General features: G+C 36.0%; 2 protein-coding genes across 2 annotated transcripts; both read left to right on the forward strand.

The window, feature by feature from the left end:
- Nucleotides 1–231: 231 nt before the first annotated feature.
- LOC140232221 (tachykinin-like peptides receptor 86C) lies at nt 232–12,913 on the forward strand. Its single transcript, XM_072312355.1, has 2 exons — nt 232–1,077; nt 12,713–12,913. The coding sequence occupies exons 1-2, from the start codon at nt 232–234 to the stop codon at nt 12,911–12,913; spliced, it is 1,047 nt and encodes a 348-aa protein (XP_072168456.1).
- Nucleotides 12,914–20,135: 7,222 nt separating this feature from the next.
- LOC140232222 (allatostatin-A receptor-like) lies at nt 20,136–21,191 on the forward strand. The gene has a single exon (XM_072312356.1). The coding sequence runs from the start codon at nt 20,136–20,138 to the stop codon at nt 21,189–21,191; it is 1,056 nt and encodes a 351-aa protein (XP_072168457.1).
- The last annotated feature ends 239 nt before the right edge of the window (nt 21,192–21,430 follow it).

A 21,430-nucleotide genomic window follows, 5' to 3' on the forward strand; every position in this document is an offset into this window, starting at 1 on the left:
TGAATAATCCTCCTTCATCTTGATAATCATGATAATGATGGCTTGGTTGGGTTGATGATAAGCACATAACATAATAAGAAATATTTAAATAACATGAAAAGAAATTGTGATTTCTCTTTGCTTGTATTTTTCTTGTTGTAACAGAGTACAAGGGATCTAAATTTCAACGCTATGACAACGACGGATACTAAAATGTCGGCTAAACTATACTCGGATGTGATTATGACCGAAATGATAACTGTCTCCTCCGAATCAGCTGGCGATGAGGAATATACCATGTATTCGTCTTTGACCGGGGAAAACCAGATCACGTGGTCGTGGGAAGTCACGACGTGGTCTTGGTATGTGATCTGCGAGCTTCTCATCGCAATTCTTGGGATCACTGGCAACGTTCTTGTTATCGCTGTCGTGTTCGGCCGTCGCTCGAAGAGTCGCTCAACGGATATCCTTGTGGGAAATCTAGCGATAGCTGATTTTGTCACTTCGGTCCTTCTTGTTCCCTATCCAACAGTCAAATCTATTCCGAATTCATGGATGGGAGCGTTGTTTTGTGAAGTCTTGGAAGGTGGTTACTTGATGTGGACTACGGTAACGGTGTCGATTTACATCCTGGTGGCAGTGTCCTTCGATCGCTTCTTCGCTGTCGTTTATCCGATCCATTTTAGGCGCTTCGCCAACCGCCGACTCGTGAATTTCATTGTTTGTTTTATTTGGGTGGGATCGTGTGTCTCAATGGTTCAAATCCTGTTGACCAACACTACAGACGTGATAGTGGGAAAGTGCGTGTATCAGCCACCGCCGCGGAACCTGGAAGTCGTCTACGGGATTTACTACTTCGTCATCCAGTTCGCTCTCCCAACCTTCCTCATGCTTGTGACCCAGACAGCCATTGTGCGTTCACTCCGGCGCGAGGCCGCCCGCTTCGCGTCGAACGAGTCTACGGCATCGTTCCATAACATCGCCCGATCTCGAGTCCTCACGCTAACATTGACGGTTATCTTTATCTATGTCATCTGCTGGGCCCCAGACCAGATAGCGTATTTCTCGTTTAACCTAGGACTCATCATGCCGTCTTATGTGCGCAGTCCCTTCTCACGCATAACCACCGCACTCGCCATTTGTAATTCCTGCGTGAACCCGATAGTGTACACCCTGCGACATCCTCAATTCCGTGAAGCCGTTAAGGACTTTTTCAGAAACAAAACCAAAATAAATACACCAATATTTGAGGATCTGGAATTACCATCCCGACCAGCAAAAAGTCATCAAAGCATCAACAAAGCTTAAAATTTAATGTACTATACTCAGTACTCTTATGTGTTTTCAATCTACCAGCATGCCAAATCACCTATTAGCAATTGCCTATGGGCTTTAGATATATGCATATGCCTATATACCTCTATGCATATATGATATACAATGCATCAGACTTATTTTCGCAAATATTTTGTCTCATTTCTCTTTAACTCTCCGTTTTACGTTATGACACGAATATAAGGCTGAACCTCGACATCTTTGAGAGCAGATGAGAAATAAATTAATGCGATGGTGGTTCACCATCACACAATTGGTCAAACGCTTTAGATATAGAAACCATCAGTTCTGTTCTGATGTTCTGAGCCCAAATCCTTATCTAGTTTTGTTCTGCATCACTTAATGTAATAATTAATTTTCCTATAAATGATACAATATCGTTCCGTTACCTAATTTCCAAATCTTCTTAATTTTTGTTTGTCATTGATTCCTTTAAAGTAGTAACCAACTTTAGAAAATCAGATTTCCAGGAGGCTTGTCTCTCTTAGATTAGAACAAAAAAGTCCCTGACTGTATACGTGCCCTTCCGATTTGCTGAATCTATTTACATATGATTTAGTTCCATTTAAACTTTGTCCAATACGGAAAAAGATTCCTAGTTGCCAAGTTAGTGAGGATGGTAATTAAAAATTCCACAATAGCCCAGGGACTTAAAGGGGCATTCCAGACGATTTTCATAATTTCACATCATGTAGTACATAAATCAACAGCTCCGTGTATCCTTTTGTGGAAATTATCGTGCTTCTTGAGAAGAGAAATGGTACTCTGAAAAATCTTGAACAAATTACACTGAACAAGAATGATGATATATTAGAGGCTCACATATTTCAGAAATGTAGCAGTGTAATTCTATTAAAATACTTGCTTGCGAGTTCACCTGTGTATAATCTATGCATGCCTTCTTTTTTCTTTCTGCTTCCTTGAGCCCCAACTCGTGCATTTCTATGGTGACACTGCCATGTCATCATCCTTGTTCAGTGCGATTTGTTATAAATGTCGAAAATATTCCTAATCTTCATCCAAATTATCATAAATTTGAAACTCTGTCTTCAGTATAACTATAGTTTATAGTTGTTCAAATGTAAAAATCTGAAAATCATCCGAAGGTGTTTTTTAATGGCTTGATTCAAAAGTTTCTCCCTTTATTTATAAGGATAACGCAAACTATTATCGATCGGCAATTGCCCTTCAACGATATGAAGACAAACACCGATTAGTCAGAGGTTTGATTGGTAGCAACCATAATCACTGATAATAAGAATCATGGGCATACATGGTCGACGTGGACTCGAGCCCTTGACCTTTTGACTGCTAGACAGGCGTCATATTATCTTCTATAAAAAGAACAATTCTTCAAGCTGTTGCGATAAAAACAACTCGACGCAAGAATCATTAATTTGAATAAATATGCAGTTTCTGCAGAACCATCAGATGTGGCTAGAGGGCGGAAGCTCGGTATTCTAGTGGATGTGACACCTATCCATCAACTTTGAGGACGTTGCTTCAAGTCCTTCGAGTTCGAGTCAACTTATCATGACTATGATTATATGCCAAGAACAGGTGTGAAGATTTTGTCTTTTTTTTTGTCAGAGAAAATGAAGATTTGTGAAATTGTGTGTACGGACCGAATATAGAGCTGCTAAATACATACGAAGAGTATGTTTGCAAAAACCGATAAGTCCATATTTGCCAAATGGAGATAGTATTTGCGATTAAAGTTCAAGAAAAATAAAGAGAATAATAAGAAAATGTTTGCTTCTTTTGACCATAACTTCAAAAATATACTTTTATATGTAGTGACCAATATATCATTTAAAAGGTATTATTTTTTACTTTTTGACAGAGATCGTACTTCAAAATCTTCAAAAATGGACTTATCGGTTTTTGCAAACAAACCCTTCATACCGTATTCCAACAGATAAGACACAGCTACCTATTTGTTATTAATTTGTTGTTGGCTGGATATTCCATCTGAGAAGATGGCTGGATAGCCCATAATCAGGTGCGGCTGCTGGTCTTCCATGGGGTCCAGTCGGATGTGAGGCGATGAAGACGCGCTACCGACTGAGGCAACTCGGCGCCCGTACTATCAACACTTATACAATGTATAATTATTTTACAACTTTTGTTATGATTCCGACTTTTCCCCCGCATTTTTTTTTTTTTTACTTATCTACTTCTCTGATATTTTTGTTTTCATAAAAAGAAACATACTTTCAGGAATCAGTCTTCCCTATGTGCCTATAGGGGATCTTCGCTATCGCTGATATTTCAAAAGACGTGATTTCAGTCCATTCTCTGCCACTGATTTATATACAGTGGACTCCCGTTATAACGAGGTCCTCCGGACCGGCAGTTTTTCTTTCGTTACATCGAAATTTCGTCATAACTAACGAATAAACAATAAAAATTCACAGAGTGGATAATGAATTTTTTACTTCGTTTTAACCGGAAGTTCATTATAACCGTGTTCGTTATACGTTATAACTGTATAGATATAGTTTTCATTTCGATAATGATTAGCACCATGTGTCTACATTCCTTGCGCCATGAGTATCTTTTCATGATGGATTCCGCGATTACTACTGCTAGGCTATCATAAGACAACATCTTGATTGGTTGGTTGCTTGGTATGGTTTATTAAATGAAATGTTCTCGCAGCCAAAAGGCTGAATTGAAACATTTGTTCATGCAATACATAGTTGATTAAAAAAGAAAATATTTACAATTTTCAAATCATTCATCACTATTTAAAAAATAACAATTGACATCATTTACAACATTATTCATTATGAATATATTACATTCACTACAATCAACACACTGTACGTGACGAATAGACATAAACTGAATAAAAGGGACCCATGCGGTTACTTCCTTTTCTTACATTGTATTCACATCTTTTCCCTCCCTCTCTCTCACAAACACACACGCACGCGCAGACACAGGTACACTCACATACACATACACACAATCATCTCTTCATTGCATCCAATAGGTGACTCTCACACACATAAACACATACAGACATTATAAATTCTCATTCTCCCACCACACAGCATCACTGATTATAACTGTACATTCGTCACACTTAAACTGCATTTTGATCACGTAATGTTTACAAACATCGGCGGCACTAGTAAAGCTGAAATTGTAAACTTCGAATTTGCACTGCCTCACCGTTTCAAGAGGAAGAAGCAATAACCGAAAGAGTGTATTGATTATTGGATAATCAGTGTCACTGCATGCTAACCCTGCAAACAGCTGCTGATTTATACACACACACACACACACACATATATATATATTATATTGTTCCTTTTATATTGTTCCAATTATATTGTTCCTAATTCAGTTAAAAACAAAAATTAATATTTTTTTCACCTTCACTCATAACAGACCATAAAATATGTATAATCATACAAAAAAGATTATTGAGATTAAAACCTAAAATGGCATTAAAACGCTTTATCCTGGCGAGGAAAGCGCATGTTTTGAAACAAGACACCAAACAGGTTAGTCATCGCATTCTTCATCAGCGATCAGGATGCGATGTGATGTTAGATTAAAAATCCGTTTCTGAAGCAGAACATACACACAAGGGTATACGTCTGCTCCTGGTTATATATATATATATATATATATATATATATATATATATATGACCCTGCACCTCAAAACAAACAAAAAGTCGCCAGACATGAATTTTTAGTTAAGACCTTATTCTAAAAGAGCAGACTTTAAGCTTTAAAATGATGTATAACTCAAATCAAATGGACTCTTCTAACCTATCTATATAAATCTAAATATTGGAAAGAAGGCACAAACTCAGGAAAAGTATGAACTGAGAAAAGAGGCTCTGAAGTACAGTGTCTATTCAAGCGCTTAATCTTTACCAAACCGTGCTGGCTGTGCGATGAATGGGACAAAAAACAGGAAGTAAACCACCAGAGTAACAACAATGAAGGGATTATTAGATTGATTTGAAATTAAGCATGCCTCAAAACATTCTGTCCATAATTAATGCCAAATTTCAAAGCAGTAGCATTATCCTTTCAAAAGTTATGAAAGTTGAAAGTGAAGAGTGTGGACAAGGTTTTTCATAAATGAAAAAGGGATTCTAAAGACACACCTAATCACAATATTCTACCAAAAATGTTCTAGATAAACTGCTAAAAAAATACACTTTCCTGCCCGTTTTATGACACCAAATTTTAGCATAATGTAAAAGAAGACCCGCTCTTTCAGAAAATATGAAAAAGTCAAGTTCGGCTAGGTTGACCCATTTCACTTATTTTCAGTCCTCACGCAAAATCAGTGTGTGCGACTTTATGTTCGTTTTGAGGTGCACGGTCACATATATATATATGGGCATTTCCACGGTAACTCACGTTACATTTTGAACTAAAAATTAGGTCATTGAGATCAATATCCTTAAAACCTAATTAGTGATATGAGTTACTATATGTGAATGAGTATCATGCACCTCCATCCTACCTCACAGCAACATTACATCCACAGACTCCCATGAGAACTATGAGAAAAAACACTACAAATGTCGGTAACTCACGTTACATAATTTGGACATGCAAAAATTTGGCATGTCTTATATTCAAAAGTTTCCTCAAACAAGAAACAGAGAGACTTTAAAGTCTATTGTGTCAAAGTCATGGACTAACAACATACATCACCGAGTATGGTAAAAATTAAAATTGTCTTACATTCTCCAGGTATCGTCATGTGAAGCGGTAACTCACGTTACGGTAACTCACGTTACAGTTTGTCCACATGATCACAAGATGATTTTTTGTCTTAATAATCCAAAGAAAACTTACCAAGACAACTTTTTTTCACAAACAAACTCCATGAATAAAGAATCTAAATTGATTTGAACATTGATCTGACAGTAATTAATCCCATTTTATCCATGAGATTACCAAAAGGCAGGAAACTTTACATTTAGAATACCAACTTGAAGATAAATTTCATTTTTAATTGAGTCGTTTTCCAAGCTTTCATTTGTACTAGGACAAAAATTGTATTCAGCAAAATGATATGAAACTGAGTCTATTTCATTAGATTACACTCTTTTCCAGTTAACAAATGCATCAGAAATTGAGGATTTAATTGAGAATTTGATTTGATTGTTTTTTTTTTTATTTTACTAGATTTAAATGGATTTCAGGCTATCTAGATAAAACAAGTCATCCATAAACTATTCCATTTAATACACTGAATCACAAGACTAGAGACCTGTACATGTAGTCTGTGGAGAGTTTAAAGGTTCAGAAATGAATATTTCAATAAATCTTTTAACTTTTAAACAATGCAATTTATATTCCAATTATTTGATAATTGTTTGAATTACTCAATAATCTATTGTTTGTATGTTTGATTTGTTTACAAATTCTTATACTAAACTGGTGCAGAAATTAGAATTGAATTACAGAAACTGCAGATAAATTTTAGTTATCTGCTACCAGTATTGATCAGTTTAATAAAACATGTTCAGAAATGTTTAAGCCTCAAAAAACAATGGCTTTGGTCTATGAAATATCAAGTAGCCATTATTTAAATTGTACATACATGTAAAAAGTATACCGGTATTTTCTAGAGTAATCAAGCAGACTGAAGCAGTAAATCCCCATGAAAAACATGAAAAGTAAATATTTTGTGATCAGGAGGCTAGCTATTAATATCACAAAATGTTGATAGTTTGCTTTAAGGTACTGTACATGACTGTCCAGCTCTTAAAGAAAATGTCTGATAATGAGGTTCACATTCAACAAGTTTTTGGTAATAGATCAGCATGTAAAGTAAATTACAGTAAATATGGAAAAGTTTCATTGTAGGATTTTGCAACAATATAGCTAAAACCTCAGAGTAGAATAGTATAAAACACATAAGCGTGTCAAATTCACAATGTTCAGTTCTCAAAAATCTCAGAAAAAAAACAGCAGGAAGCGAGCTCCAATCTTAAAATTCTGTTCATACATGTAAATGTTTCAGCCTCATAAACAATGGCTTTGGTCTATACAGGTAGGTATAAACTTTGAAATGTCAAATAGTAATCACTTGAATTACAAAAACTAGAACTTTTCAAGAGTAATCGTGCAGTGATTATCCCAATCAGGAGGCTTTTAATAGTTATCACAAAATTTTGATAATTTGCTGGAACAAGGTCCATGCAGCTTTAGAAGAAATGTCTTTTAACAACTTTCGTAACAGATCAGTATACATGCACTGTAATATTAGTTAGTAAATATGGAACAGTTTCCTTCAGAAGTTAACATGTGATGAACATGTGTAATTAATACATGTACATTGTACATGTACTATAGACCAGTTGGTTTGGTGATAGAGAGAGACCAAGAGAATAACAATCTACTGGAAATAGAATCTTAATACAAGAGTACAAGACTTTATGCGGTATATATTTGTTTGTTTTTGTCTGTTTATGCTGATCTAAATGTACTTAAGTGATTGTTTCTGTGTTGTTAAGGCCCCTGAATCTGAAATAGACACTCATATGTGTATGCACGATATTTTTTCCTTTGCTGTACTGGATAAGGATGATTTTTGTTCTTTGTTCTCTGACAACAACCAATCACATCACCAGTCCCCTATTTCGTTTTGTACATTAAAGAACCTTGGATATTTCACATCCCATTTAGCAGATAATGAAAGTGAAAGTAAGTTTGATTGTGATTATATAGATTTTGATACAAATATTGATACATGTGATTATTATCTTCCTTCAGACGGTGAATTTGATATTGATGGTAATTCATTTAGTGTAATGCATTTTAATGCTCGCAGTTTACATCATAATTTCTTTGCTATTGATGAGTTTATGTCTATGTTACCTTGTTCATTTTCAGTATATGGATTTTCAGAAACCTGGTTACACTCTGATAATGAACACCTAATTCATAAAGACGGTTACTCGTTTGTGAACTCAAATAGATTGAATGGCAGAGGTGGTGGTGTGGGATTATTTGTTAAGAATAACTTGAGTTATAGTGTTCGAAATGATTTGATGGTGGTAAGTGATTTATGTGAAATTTTATTTATCGAACTTGATTTTCCTTGTAAGAAGAATATTGTTATTGGTATTTCATATAGAAAACCGAATGGAGACATTCAAACATATATTTCATTATTTCAAGAGATTATGGACAAACTTAACACTGAAAATAAGATAATATATGTAATGGGTGATTTCAATATAAATTTATTGAATAACTCACAAAAGTATATATGTGATTTTTTGGGTATGATGAATATAAATTCTTTAATTCCATTGATAGATAAACCAACACGAGTAACCCGATATTCGGCATCATTAATTGATAATATATTTACTAATGATTATAATTCCCGTATTATTCCCGGTATATATTATTCAGATATTACGGATCATTTTCCTATTTTTTCAATTAGTTCATTTGACATCAAATATTGTTATGAAACCACAACAAGTTATGATTCTCAAAATTTATGTCATAATCCCAAGTTTTTGGAATGTATTAGAGAAAAATTAGGCACAATAGATTGGAGTGAAGTGTTGAATAAGGAAGATCCAGATGTTGCATACGATTTATTTTTATATACTTTTGAAAACACTATTAAAGATGCATCCCGCCATCTTTCCTTTAAGAAAAAGAAGCATAGTAGTAGAATTAGGAAACCATGGATTTCATTTGAACTGTTGTCCCTTATTAATAAAAAACACAGACTATTAAAGAAAAGTATTAAAGATAATAATGAGAATGTAAATAGGAAGTATAGAGAAGTGAGAAATAAGGTAACTACTTTGTTGAGGAATGCCAAGAAAAAATATTATCATGATAGATTTCACAAATTTTCAAATGATTTAAGAAAAACATGGTCCGTGATAAATGGATTGTTAGGGAAGAAAAGGTCAAGTTATCCTTCATATGTATTACATAATGGTCGGCAGATAACAGATGAAAGAGAAATTGCAAATTGTTTTAATGATTATTTTGTTAATATAGGAAATATAGTTAATGAAGATGAATATGGTTATCTTTCAGATCCATTGAATTTTGTTTCTCATCAGTCAAACAATTCTTTTTTCTTTTTTCCTGTCAAAGATCATGAAATATATGATATAGTTAAAGGGATGAAAAATTCTGCAAGCACCGGAATCGATAATTTATCGATAATTTTGATTAAGCAAGTTATATTTTTATTGTTGAAGCCTTTAACTCATATATTTAATTTGTCATTAGTAACAGGAATTGTTCCAATGAAATTGAAAGTTGCTAAAGTTATTCCAGTATTTAAAAAGGAAGATAAGCATTTTGTTAGAAATTATCGACCAATATCAATATTACCATGTTTTTCAAAAATCCTTGAAAAGATTGTATATAACCGTTTGCATGTATTTTTGTCATACAACAATATTTTATGTAATTCTCAATATGGATTTCGCTCTAATTTTTCAACTGAAATGGCTCTTGTAGATCTGCAAGATAGTATTCTTACTGCGTTAAATGATAATCTGCATGTTATTGGAGTTTTTCTTGATTTGTCTAAAGCTTTTGATCTGATAAATCATGAAATATTGATTAAAAACCTTGATTGTTATGGTATTAGAGGTCATTCATTAAAGTGGTTTAGAAGTTATTTGAACAATCGGACACAAGTTACATTATATAAAGATACTTTATCGGATACATGTGATATTTTACGTGGAGTCTCCCAGGGTTCCATATTTGGTCCATTGCTATTTTTGATATTCATTAATGATATGTGTAATATTTCACGTGTGGTTAAATTTATTTTATATGCTGATGATTCTACTTTATTGATTTCTCATTCTGTTTTGAATGTGTTGATAGATAATTTGAATAATGAGTTATTCAAATTGTCAAAGTGGTTTTGTGACAACAGATTAATTGTTAATATTGAAAAATCAAATTATATGTATTTTTTTAAAGGTAGGAAAAAGATTCCAGAATTGGAACTTTATGATGTAAAAATGAATGATGTAAAATTATCTCGAGTAGAATATACACAATTTTTAGGGGTTTATATTGATTGTAATTTGAACTGGAAAAAACATTTAACTATGATGAATAAAAAAATTTTGAGAAATATTGGAGTAATTAATAGGTTAAAAGGTATTTTACCTGCAAAGGTTTTGATTTTGTTATATAACAGTTTGATCTTATCTCATTTGAATTATTGTAATGCTGTATGGGCGAATACTCCTCAATCAAATTTACACGACACTTTTATCCTTCAAAAAAGAGCAATTCGACTCTGTACAAACTCGCATTATAAAGCGCCGTCAATCCCTCTGTTTCTGAAAATGAATGTTTTGAATATATATCAATTGAATAAGTTTGATATTCCTATGTATATGTTCAAGCATAAAATGAATTTGCTACCTGAGATGATTTCTGGTATGTTTAAATCTAATTATCAAATTCATAGTTTTAATACTCGCAGTAGTAATAAATATCATTTATTTAAGGTAGATAAGATGTATGCAATGCACACACTTAGACACACTGGACCCTCATTGTGGAATTCTTTACCAGATACAGTTATAAATTCTCCAACTACAAATATTTTAAGAAAAATCTGAAAAGACACTTGTTAGAAAGTTAGATTTGTTATTATGAAATACACTATGGTAATAGATAATTTTATGGTTTTTGTTTTCTAGGGGTGATATGACTAAACACTATAATTTCATCAATGATAATATATTTTTTGTGTATGTTTGTCTGTTTGTTTGTTTGTTTGTTTGTTTGTTTGGTTTTTTTTTTTTGGTTTTTTTTTTTTTGGTTTTTTTTTGTAATACTTTCACCTGTCCTATGTCTTGATCGTAATGCAATATTATTTCCTATTATTCTGTCTGTTGGGAACTACCCTGACAAGACTCCGGTCTTTTGTAGCTTCCATGTTTCATTTATAGTTGTTATTATGTTACGTATGCATGTTCATGTACTTGTTTACTGTCCTCAGTTTGTCATTGTACAAATTATATGTTTTTTAAATGAAACAAAATAAAGTTCAAATTCAAGTTCAAGTTCAAGTTCAAGTTCAAGTTCAGTAATCATGTACTCATTGGTTACTTACAATCACAACCTTTATATCATTTCTTGGTATTAAAGAAAAATCATGTCGGTAACTCACGTTGCATTGTGGTAACTCACGTTACATGGTAACTCACGTTACAATTTTAAGACCTCTGTTATGAGAATTTGAAGCAAAGACTATAAGTCCCATCATATTTCTTGGATGTGTGCTGCATAGTTATTTGATAATCCAAAATACCATGTCTCAGTTGGGCATAGTAAAATTGCTAGGTTAAAAAGTTCATGTTTCGGTAACTCACGTTACAGCAGCTTCTCGAGCTATGTAAGAGCACGCTGGTGTCCGAAGTAATATCTTATATCGAGGTCTCCACTTTATTTACTGCTAGATTAATATATTTTTGATTTGTAAAACCAAACAAAGTTTGATTTGAGCCTCAAATATAAAAAATAATCACAAAGAGCAACAAAAATGCATTTTTTTGGGGATTTTTAGGTCAAAAAAATGCTTTCTGGTTTCAAAAGGTATAAAAATGCACAAAAGGGAACTTTTCTTAAAGGTAAAGTTGGTTTCACACACTTCAAACTATGGCTAACAAAGTAAGATTATCAGTTGTCCTGAAATATGCGGGTAAAATTTTGGTGGTCATGTCGCACAACTCACCGAAATGCCCATATATATATATATATATATATATATACATATATAATATATATGTATATATATTCATGTATTTATATATATACAACCCCTTCAAAAAAAGTTTGGAAATCTGACTTCAGTTGCAAATTTCTCCAGTTTGAAAGTACTATACAATACATGCGTGATATCAATGGAAAGATTATTAAATTCTCTTTAAAATAATATCCTACTCACTATGACTATGTCATCAAGTAAAGGACTGTACTAAAAATGTCTGATAAGGTCTGCATTGAAAAGTTGCAAAATGAACAAGAACGGTCCTTATGAATGAGAATGGTCGTGAAGAGTAAATAGAGAATAATGCTCTTTTGTATTATGTCTTTTGTTCTCAACTGGTCAGCCGTGAAGGCAAATTTCAATAGACATCTTAACTTCACATTCAAGTTTTCAGTTGTGCCATGCCAGGCAATTTCGATAGCTCATCAAGTGTTATGGTTGTACATCATGCCATGTGTAAACAATGTTCAAAACTCCAGCGCCATAGGGCAAATTGAAGCTCAGATGCTTCAAAAAGATGACAGCGCAAGACCACATAGAGCGAGACTTGTGCGCAACTTTCTCGAGAGAGAGGGCATCACTAAAATGGACTGGCCTGCATGCAGCTTCGACCTCAACCCCGTAGAACATCTTTGGGATTAACTTGGCCAAGCTGTGGGGATTCCGGGAAGAGGGTCACAAATGCAACGACACTACAGGACTCCGTCAGATACTCGTTGACGAGTGGGACGCCATTCCTCAGCAGCGAATCACGAAGCTAATCAACAACATGAGGACACGGTGCCAGGCGGTGGTGCAAGCACTTAGGTCGTCCACCAGATACTGAGCCCCGATCTTGTTCATAGACAATTATAAAGACAAAATAACGACAAAATGAAGACAAAATAAAGATGAAACTCACCAATAAAACCAAGACCATGTCATTTCACTTCTTTATGTCTTTGTTGTGATTAATGTGGCGAGGTTTTGTGAGATAAAATGGTTTGACTCATGATCGTTTGTGTTTGTTTGTTTGTGTGTGTGTGTGTGTGTGTGTGTGTGCGTGTGTGTGTGTGTGTGTGTGTGTGTGTGTGTGTGTGTGCATGTGTGTGTTTGTTTACAATGTATCTGTTTGGTTGAACGCATACTAGTACATGTTTCACTCCATAAAAATGCTGATGTTACAGCAAATGAACACCAAAGAAACAATAGGGAACTCACTCATAACGAGGAAACTCCATTAGGAACATCAAAAATTGGGCCATTTTGCAGCTTTTAAATTCTGACTTTACCTCATATTTGTAAGCACTGCACCTCCATGTTTACTATAATCATAACAAGTTTGGTATCATTTTAAAGAGAATCAAACAATCTTTGTGTGGTACTAAGCACAAATAAATCATTTCCAAGAGAAAAATTAGAAATGACTGATCAAACTCAGATTTCAAACTTTTTTTTTGAAGGGTTTATATATACAATCCCCTCAAAAAAAAAGTTTGTAAATCTGAGTTTGATCAATCATTTCTCATTTTTCCTTAGAAATAATTTATTGTGTGCTTAGTGCCACACAAAGATTGTTTTATTTTCTTTCAAATGATGCCATACTTGTTATGATTATCATACATGGAGGTGTAGTGCTTACCATGACGCAAATCTCTCGTTTGAAGAGGCTACACCCCCGTAAATAATGCCAGTGTATATCTTGGCAATCAATGACTTAAAAACCAAAGATATAAAACACCTGTTTCTTGACCCTGGCCTAATCTAAGCATCAGTCATCGCCGGGTCTAGGAACGGTACCCCCTGGAAAACCACCCCCGGATAACTACCACCCGGATTATTACCCCCCAGGAAAATTCCCCCCTAGGGCAACTACCCTCCAAGGGCAATTACCCTCCAGGGTAATTACCCCCTAGGACAACTACCCCCCGGACAACTACCCTCCTAGGGCAATCACCCCCCAGGGCAATTCCCCCTTAGGAAAACTACCCCCTGGATAACTACCCCTCGGATAACTACCCCTGGATAACTACCCCCTCGGATAACTACCCCCTGGATAACTACCCCCTGGATAACTACCCCCTGGAGAACTACCCCCTGGAGAACTACCCCCCGGAGAACTACCCTCTGGATAACTACCCCCCCCCCCCCTCCGAGAACTACCCCCTGGGTAACTACCCCCCGGAGAACTACCCCCTGGGTAACTACCCCCGGGTAACTACCCCCGGGTAACTACCCCCGGGTAACTACCCCCCGGATAACTACCCCCCCCCCCCCCCCGATAACTACCCCCGGATAATTACCCCCGGATAATTACTCCCCGGATAATTACCCCCCCCCCCCCCCGATAATTACCCTCCGGATAACTACCCCCAGATAATTACCACCAGGATAATTATCCCCCGGTTAACTACCTCCTCCTCCGATATCTAGACCCCAGATAACTTCCACCCGATAACTACCCCCTCCTATAACTTCCCATGGATGATTACCCCGGATAAGTAGGCCTACAACTCCCCCTCCCCTATATAACTATCAGAAGGAAAATTACCCCCAGGACAGTGCACCACGTCAATTACCCCCCGGATAACTACCTCCCGGGTCATTGCCCCCCGCCCCCCCCCCCCCCACTCTTACTTTTAATAAAAAGAATATTATTACTACAGGAAACGAAGTACTTTGTATCATTTGCCAGGAAACACGGAGATGCCATACTGATACTTCATCCTATGGAAACAACATCTTAAGGATTTACGATTTGTATCGTTTGCATTTAGGACGATTTATGTACAAGCTTAATTCTCCCTTCTGTATTTTGACTTTATGTTCATCAAAAACGAAACTGTCCCTGCATATCCTTCCAGGTAATCCAGTAAATATCAATGCTTTTAACCAAAACTGTTTTCGCTAAATCTGTATTTTCTCTTACTGTTCCGAAATTTCGTATTTCTCCTGATAGTAGTATAAAAGAAGTTTTTTAAGTTTGAATGCCTTTGCCATTGAACTAAAGACATTTGAAGAAATGTTACACTTCACTTTTTGCAATATATTTTTTTAACCACAATCGTCTATCGTTTACCACAACTCCATGTAACACTTCTGTATTTTGAGGAGCTTATATCTCATGTCTCACGTGCCCTGGTTTTGACCCATCACCTTCCTCTTCCCTCTCGCTTTTCTCTGTCCATGTACCGTGAATGTAGTCTATTCCTGTCATTCATTACTCACCTTTCCTCTTTCTCTCATTACAAGGGATTTATCTCGTGTGTGTTCATGTGCAATGCACTCCCGTTATGACGAAATCCTCAGGACCGGCAGTTTTTTGTTTTTTTGTTTTTTGTTTTTTTCCGTTTTAACGAAATTTCGTTATAACCAAACAAATATGATATGCAATGTATAACGAAAAGAAGGAAACCGCGCATTAAAAAAAAATTGTTTGTTGAATCATCATCATACGCTGGAAAGCTATGTGAAATGGGAGAGTACCTTTTTAATTTCGCTTAAATATTACATTTTAAAAAGAGCATAAAGTTGTTTGTGGTGTCACACGTGTGTAGAAAATGACGGTGTATTGGATTTGGTTACAATTCGCTATTCTAAAGTTTCTTTTCTTACTTAAGTACGTTACTCCGAAGGCTCCTTATTCCGAAGTCTCGCCATTCCCGGGATTCCGATGGTTTATCTGAAGGTTCGCATTTCCGAAAAATCATTATTCCGAAAGTTCATAATTTAGATTGAAATAATATATTGTTCATTTTCCGAAGGTTCGTTGATCTGAAAATGAAATGAGGTTTGTCATTCTGAAGGTTAATTATAAATCAAAAAAAAAAAAGAAAGATTCACTATTCAAAAAGTCCGTTGTTCCGAAGGCTTTTTCATCCGAAAATGAAATAAGGTTCGTTATTCCGAAGAAAGTTTGTTAATGAAAAAAAAAAATGAGAAAGGTTAGTTATTTCGAAGATTTCTTCATCTTTAGACAATTATAAGGATTGCAATTCTTAAGTTTTGTTAGTCTACTCACCTTTTTCCACCATGGATTAACGATTTTTTTTTTGTAATGTTCCGATTAACGAACGTTTTGAATTCCTATCATTTTCGGACTAACGAACCGTATAAAAATAAGAATAAGAACCATATTTTATCATCGGATTAACGAACCTTTGGAATAACGCCAAACAAATATGAGGTAAAGTGAGAATGTAAAAGCTGCAAAATGGCCCAATTTTTGACGTCCCTAATAGAGTTTCCTCGTTATGAGTGAGTTCCCCTTGTTTCTTTGGTGTTCATTTACTGTAACATCAGCATTTTTATGGTGTGAAACATGCATGCGTTCAACCAAACAGATAAACACACACACAAATAAAAACAATCATGAGTCAAACCATTTTATCTCACAGAAGCCTTGCCACATTAACCGCAACAAAGACATAAAGAAGTGATATGGCATGGTCTTAGTTTCAATGAAGTTTCATCGTTACTTTGTCTTCATTTTGCGTTATTTTGTCTGTACTTTATGTTTACATTGTCTTTATAATTGTCAATGAACATGATCGGGGCTCAGTATGTGGTGGACGACCCAACTGTTTGCACCACCGCCTGGCACCGTGTCCTCGTGCTGTTGATTAGCTTCGTGATTCGCTGCTGAGGAATGGCGTTCCACTCGTCAACCAGTATCTGACGGAGTCCTGCCAATGTCGTTGCATTTGTGACCCTCTTCCCCAGAGCTCGGCCAAGTTGATCCCAGAGATGTTCTATGGGGTTGAGGTCGGGGCTGCATGCAGGCCAGTCCATTCTAGTGATGCCCTCTCTCTCTCTCTCTCTCTCTCTCTCTCGAGAAAGTTCTCGCTCTATGTGGTCTTGCGTTGTCATCTTTTTGAGGCATCTCAACTTCAATTTGCCCTATGGCGCGGGCTTTTTGAACATTGCTTACACGTGGCATGATGTATATAAAACCATAAAACTTGATGAGCTATCAAAATTGCGTGGCATGGCACTATTGAGATCTTGAATGTGAAGTTAAGATGTCTATTGAAAATTGCCTTCATGGCTGACCAGATGAGAACAAAAGACATAACGCAAAAGAACATGTTCTCTATTACTCTTTACGACCATTTTCATTCACAAGGACCGTTCTTGTTCATTTTGCAGCTTTTCAATGCCCGACTTTATCAGACATTTTAGTACAGTCCTTTACTTGATAGCATAATCATAATGAGTAGGATATCATTCCAAAGAAAATTTGATAGTCTTTCCATTGATATCACGCATGTATTGAATAGTGCTTACAAAGTGGAGAAATTTACAACTGAAGTCAGATTTCCAAACTTTTTTGAGGGGTTTATATATGTTACCAAAGATGAGGATGAAAGTAAACAAAAAGTTCAATATTGCACAATTCACACAAAACGGAAAAAAGTACATCATACACATACGTTCTTTCCAATTCTTCATCTTCTTTCTTCCCTTCTTCTTTTTCTTCTTCTTCTTCATTTCGTTTTTCTTCTTCATTTCGTTTTTCTTACAATAACTGTTGCTTTAAGTACGGAAAGGAAACAGGTATTCCAGCTCGTTCGATGCAAATCCATAATAGTCTAGGAAGAACAAAAATCTTACAGGAAAGAAGATGACTTAACAGTAACAAAATACAAAAACAAACAAACAAGAAAATGCAGGAGTATATAGAGTGGTTAGCGAAAATATCACGGAATATAAAACGCCTAAAGAGCAGTGAGTAATAATGGGAAAGAGTTGTCAATATTCTTATATATATTTGAGAGATGATTGAGAGGGGGAGAGAGAAAGAACAGGGACAAGAGAGAGAAAGATGAAAGAAATTAACAAAGATTTGCAATCTTCATGCTTTCAAGAACTTTGTTAAATACCACTGATCTTTTCATGACAGAAGCATCAATGCGAAATCATCGATTTTTCGTTTTTCGCGGACAATGTCGGATGCAAATATGACGCTGCAAATCCATTAGCGGTGAGCACTGGAATTCATGCAGGGATCAATGGTATTGATGTAAATATTGCGCTGTATTAGCTCGAAGATTACGATGTTGGCGGGTTCCTTTGAACATTGTTGGAATCTTCATCTTTGGAAATCTTCTTGAAAAACATTAAAACTTTCTTTGCAAAATGACGAAGGAAAAAATGAGCTCAGGTTGACTTTGCATGAAAGTAACTTGAAGGATATTCGAAAAATACACATTCCATTCAACTCCTGACTTCTGACAGTCAATTACTTTCAAAGTGCAATCGCCAGACGATCTAGCGACGTACTTTCATATAAAAGTGGTGTCGAAGTTTGCCGAAATTTCACTACGTCTTTCTGGACGCTCACTTTGAGACCAACCTGATCTCCTTCATAGTAAGTGAGTATGTTTGTGTGTGTGTGTTTGTGTTTGTGTGTGTGTACTGGTGTGTGTGCCGTGTCTGTCGATGATTAAGTAACCATACAAATACCTTACTATTATAGCAATAACGAATACCTTACTACACAGGATTGACAATGTTATCATGATTTATTGTGTTTATTTTGATTATTTCGAAATGACATTTCATTTTTTACCATTTTTTTTTTTTAATATTGCCTCTACTCTAATGTCATTTTATTTTGGATGTGACAAAAGATTCTTCATTTTCTCCAGAATCGTCTTGCTTAATTTTATGTTTGGGAGCTACACAGATATTATAAAGATCAATGGGCAATTTTGCCAAATTGATTTGTGTTTTTTATTGTGTTTGATTTGTCTTGTGTACTCATTGTCATATGGAAGAGAACATACCTATGAATGAGAACTTTCCAGTTTTGCAATTTTTACTTTTGCGCCTTGGAAGAGAAAAATGAACGTGTTAAATGATACGTAAAGTTTCCTCTTTTCTTGACCTACCAGGGTGATAGCCATTTGAATTGAATCAATATTTAGCCTAACATTCAATGAGAAATATGAGCTTGAAAACGTGTTTATGCTCTTGTCTTGCTGAGTGTATATATTTCTGGACTTTGTTTCTGCCCCACAAACCATCAGCGCTTCAAAGCAACGAGAATGGGAGTAACATTATAAGGGCTCTCGTACTGAATAGTCGAAAAATCCCTAATGATCTTATCACCATTGACAGTAAATATAAAGTTTCGGAAAAGTACAGATTTAAGGAAGTAGAATGTTCAATCAAAATGCTTACCGTAAATATGACCCTACATCACTAGACCAACAAAAAGTCGTCAGACATGGATTTTTAATTATGGGTGTATTCTAAAACACCACACTTCCAGTTTAAGAATGACGTACAACTCTATTGAAATAGCCTGTTCTGACCTATCCATTAAAAAAACACACATACACACTCTGGAAACGTACTGCTTGTACTAAGGAGAGAGATTCTGAAGAATAGGGTCTAACTTCAAGCGCTTAAACTATACCGAGATGTGCTCTGTGTACAATGAAGGGATTATTAAATTAAGCAGAAATTGAGCGTGCTCAATTAACATGTTTTGTTCACGACTAGTACCAACTTTCAAAGCAGTTACATCATCCGAAAGTTGAAAGTAAAAAAAACGAAGAAAAACCTAATCACATACATTCTACAAAAACAAGTGTTCTGAAAAAAATAACAACACAATTTCTCATTCGTTAAATGATCCCAAACTTTAGAATGATGTAGAAGAAGAACACCTCCTCCTGAAAATATGAAAAAAAAAAATCAAGATTGACTCGGCTGACCCGTTTCACCTATTTTGAGTCCTCAAGTAAAATCAGGGCTTGCGACTTTTTGTTGGTTTTGGGATGCACGGTCACAAAATAGTGAAGTAGCTGACTGTAAGAATAAGGAATCATATTCATTAGATTTAATAATTCTCCGTCATCTTGATAATCATGATAATGATGACTTGGTTGGGTTGATGATAAGCATAATACATGATAAGAAATAATTAGATAACAAGATAAGAAACTGTTGCTTGTATTTTTTTTCTTGTAACAGAGTACAAAGCATCGATTTTCAACAGTATGGCAACGGCGACTACTAAAATGTCGGCTAGACTACACTCGGATGTGATAATGACCGAAATGATAACTGTCTCCTCGGAATCAGCTGGCGATGAGGAATATACCAATTTTTCGTCTGTGACCGGGGAAAACCAGAACACATGGTCTTGGGAAGTCATGACGTTGTCCTGGTATGTGATCTGTGAGCTTGTCATCGCAATTCTTGGGATCATTGGCAACGTTCTCGTTATCGCTGTCGTGTTCGGCCGTCGCTCGAAGAGTCGCTCAACGGATATCCTTGTGGGAAATCTGGCGATAGCTGATTTTGTCACTTCGGTTCTTCTCGTTCCCTATCCAACTGTCAAATCTATTCCAAATTCATGGACGGGGGCATTGTTTTGTAAAGTCTTGGAAGGCAATTATTTGATGTGGACCACGGTAACGGTGTCGATTTACATCCTGGTGGCAGTGTCCTTCGATCGCTTCTTCGCTGTCGTTTATCCAATCCATTTTAGGCACTTCGCCAATCGCAGACTTGTGAATTTCATCATTTGTTTTATTTGGGTGGGATCGTGTGTTTCAATGGTTCGAATCCTGTTGAGCAACGCTACGGATGTGATAGTGGGAAAGTGCTTGTATCAGCCACTGCCGCGAAACCTGGAAGTCGTCTACGGGATTTATTACTTCGTTGTCCAGTTCGCTCTCCCAACGTTCCTCATGCTGGTGACCCAAGCAGCCATTGTGCGTTCACTCCGGCGCGAGGCCGCCCGCTTCGCGTCGAACGAGTCTACGGCATCGTTCCATAACATCGCCCGATCTCGTGCCCTCACGCTAACATTGACGGTTATCCTTATCTATGTCATCTGCTGGGCCCCAGACCAGATAGCGTATTTCTCTTTTAACCTAGGACTCATCACGCCGTCGTATGTGCGCAGTCCCTTCTCACGCATAACCACCGCACTCGCCATTTGTAACTCTTGCGTGAATCCGATAGTGTACACCCTCCGACACCCGCAGTTCCGTGAAGCTGTTAAGGACTTTTTCAGAAACAAACCCAAAAGAAATACGCCAATATTCGAGGATCTGGAATTACCTTCCCGACCAGCGAAAAGTCACGAAAGCATCGACAAAGCGTAAAATTTAATGTACTGTACTCAGTACTCTTAACGCATTTTCAATTTACCAGCATGGCAAGATAAAATCATCTGTAAGGAATCACGTACACAAGGCAGCACACATCTATGAGCATGAAAAATATGGCACGTAATGACAGGAGGATACCATGCATCAGACTTATTTTGTTATTTATCATTATTTCATCTCTTTCTATCATATTTTCGTTTTACTTCATGACGCAAAAGTTCCAATCTCGACAT

The sequence above is a fragment of the Diadema setosum genome, chromosome 8 (assembly GCF_964275005.1).
Source record: "Diadema setosum chromosome 8, eeDiaSeto1, whole genome shotgun sequence".
In the NCBI taxonomy this organism is placed as follows: Eukaryota; Metazoa; Echinodermata; class Echinoidea; order Diadematoida; family Diadematidae; genus Diadema; species Diadema setosum.

Coding starts and splice junctions, on each gene's coding strand:
- LOC140232222 (XM_072312356.1), top strand. CDS start 20,136: ATGATAACTGTCTCCTCGGAATCAGCTGGCGATGAGGAATATACCAAT.
- LOC140232221 (XM_072312355.1), top strand. CDS start 232: ATGATAACTGTCTCCTCCGAATCAGCTGGCGATGAGGAATATACCATG. Junction 1,078..12,712: donor GACTCATCATGCCGTCTTAT/GTGCGCAGTCCC, acceptor TCAACCCCGTAG/AACATCTTTGGGATTAACTT.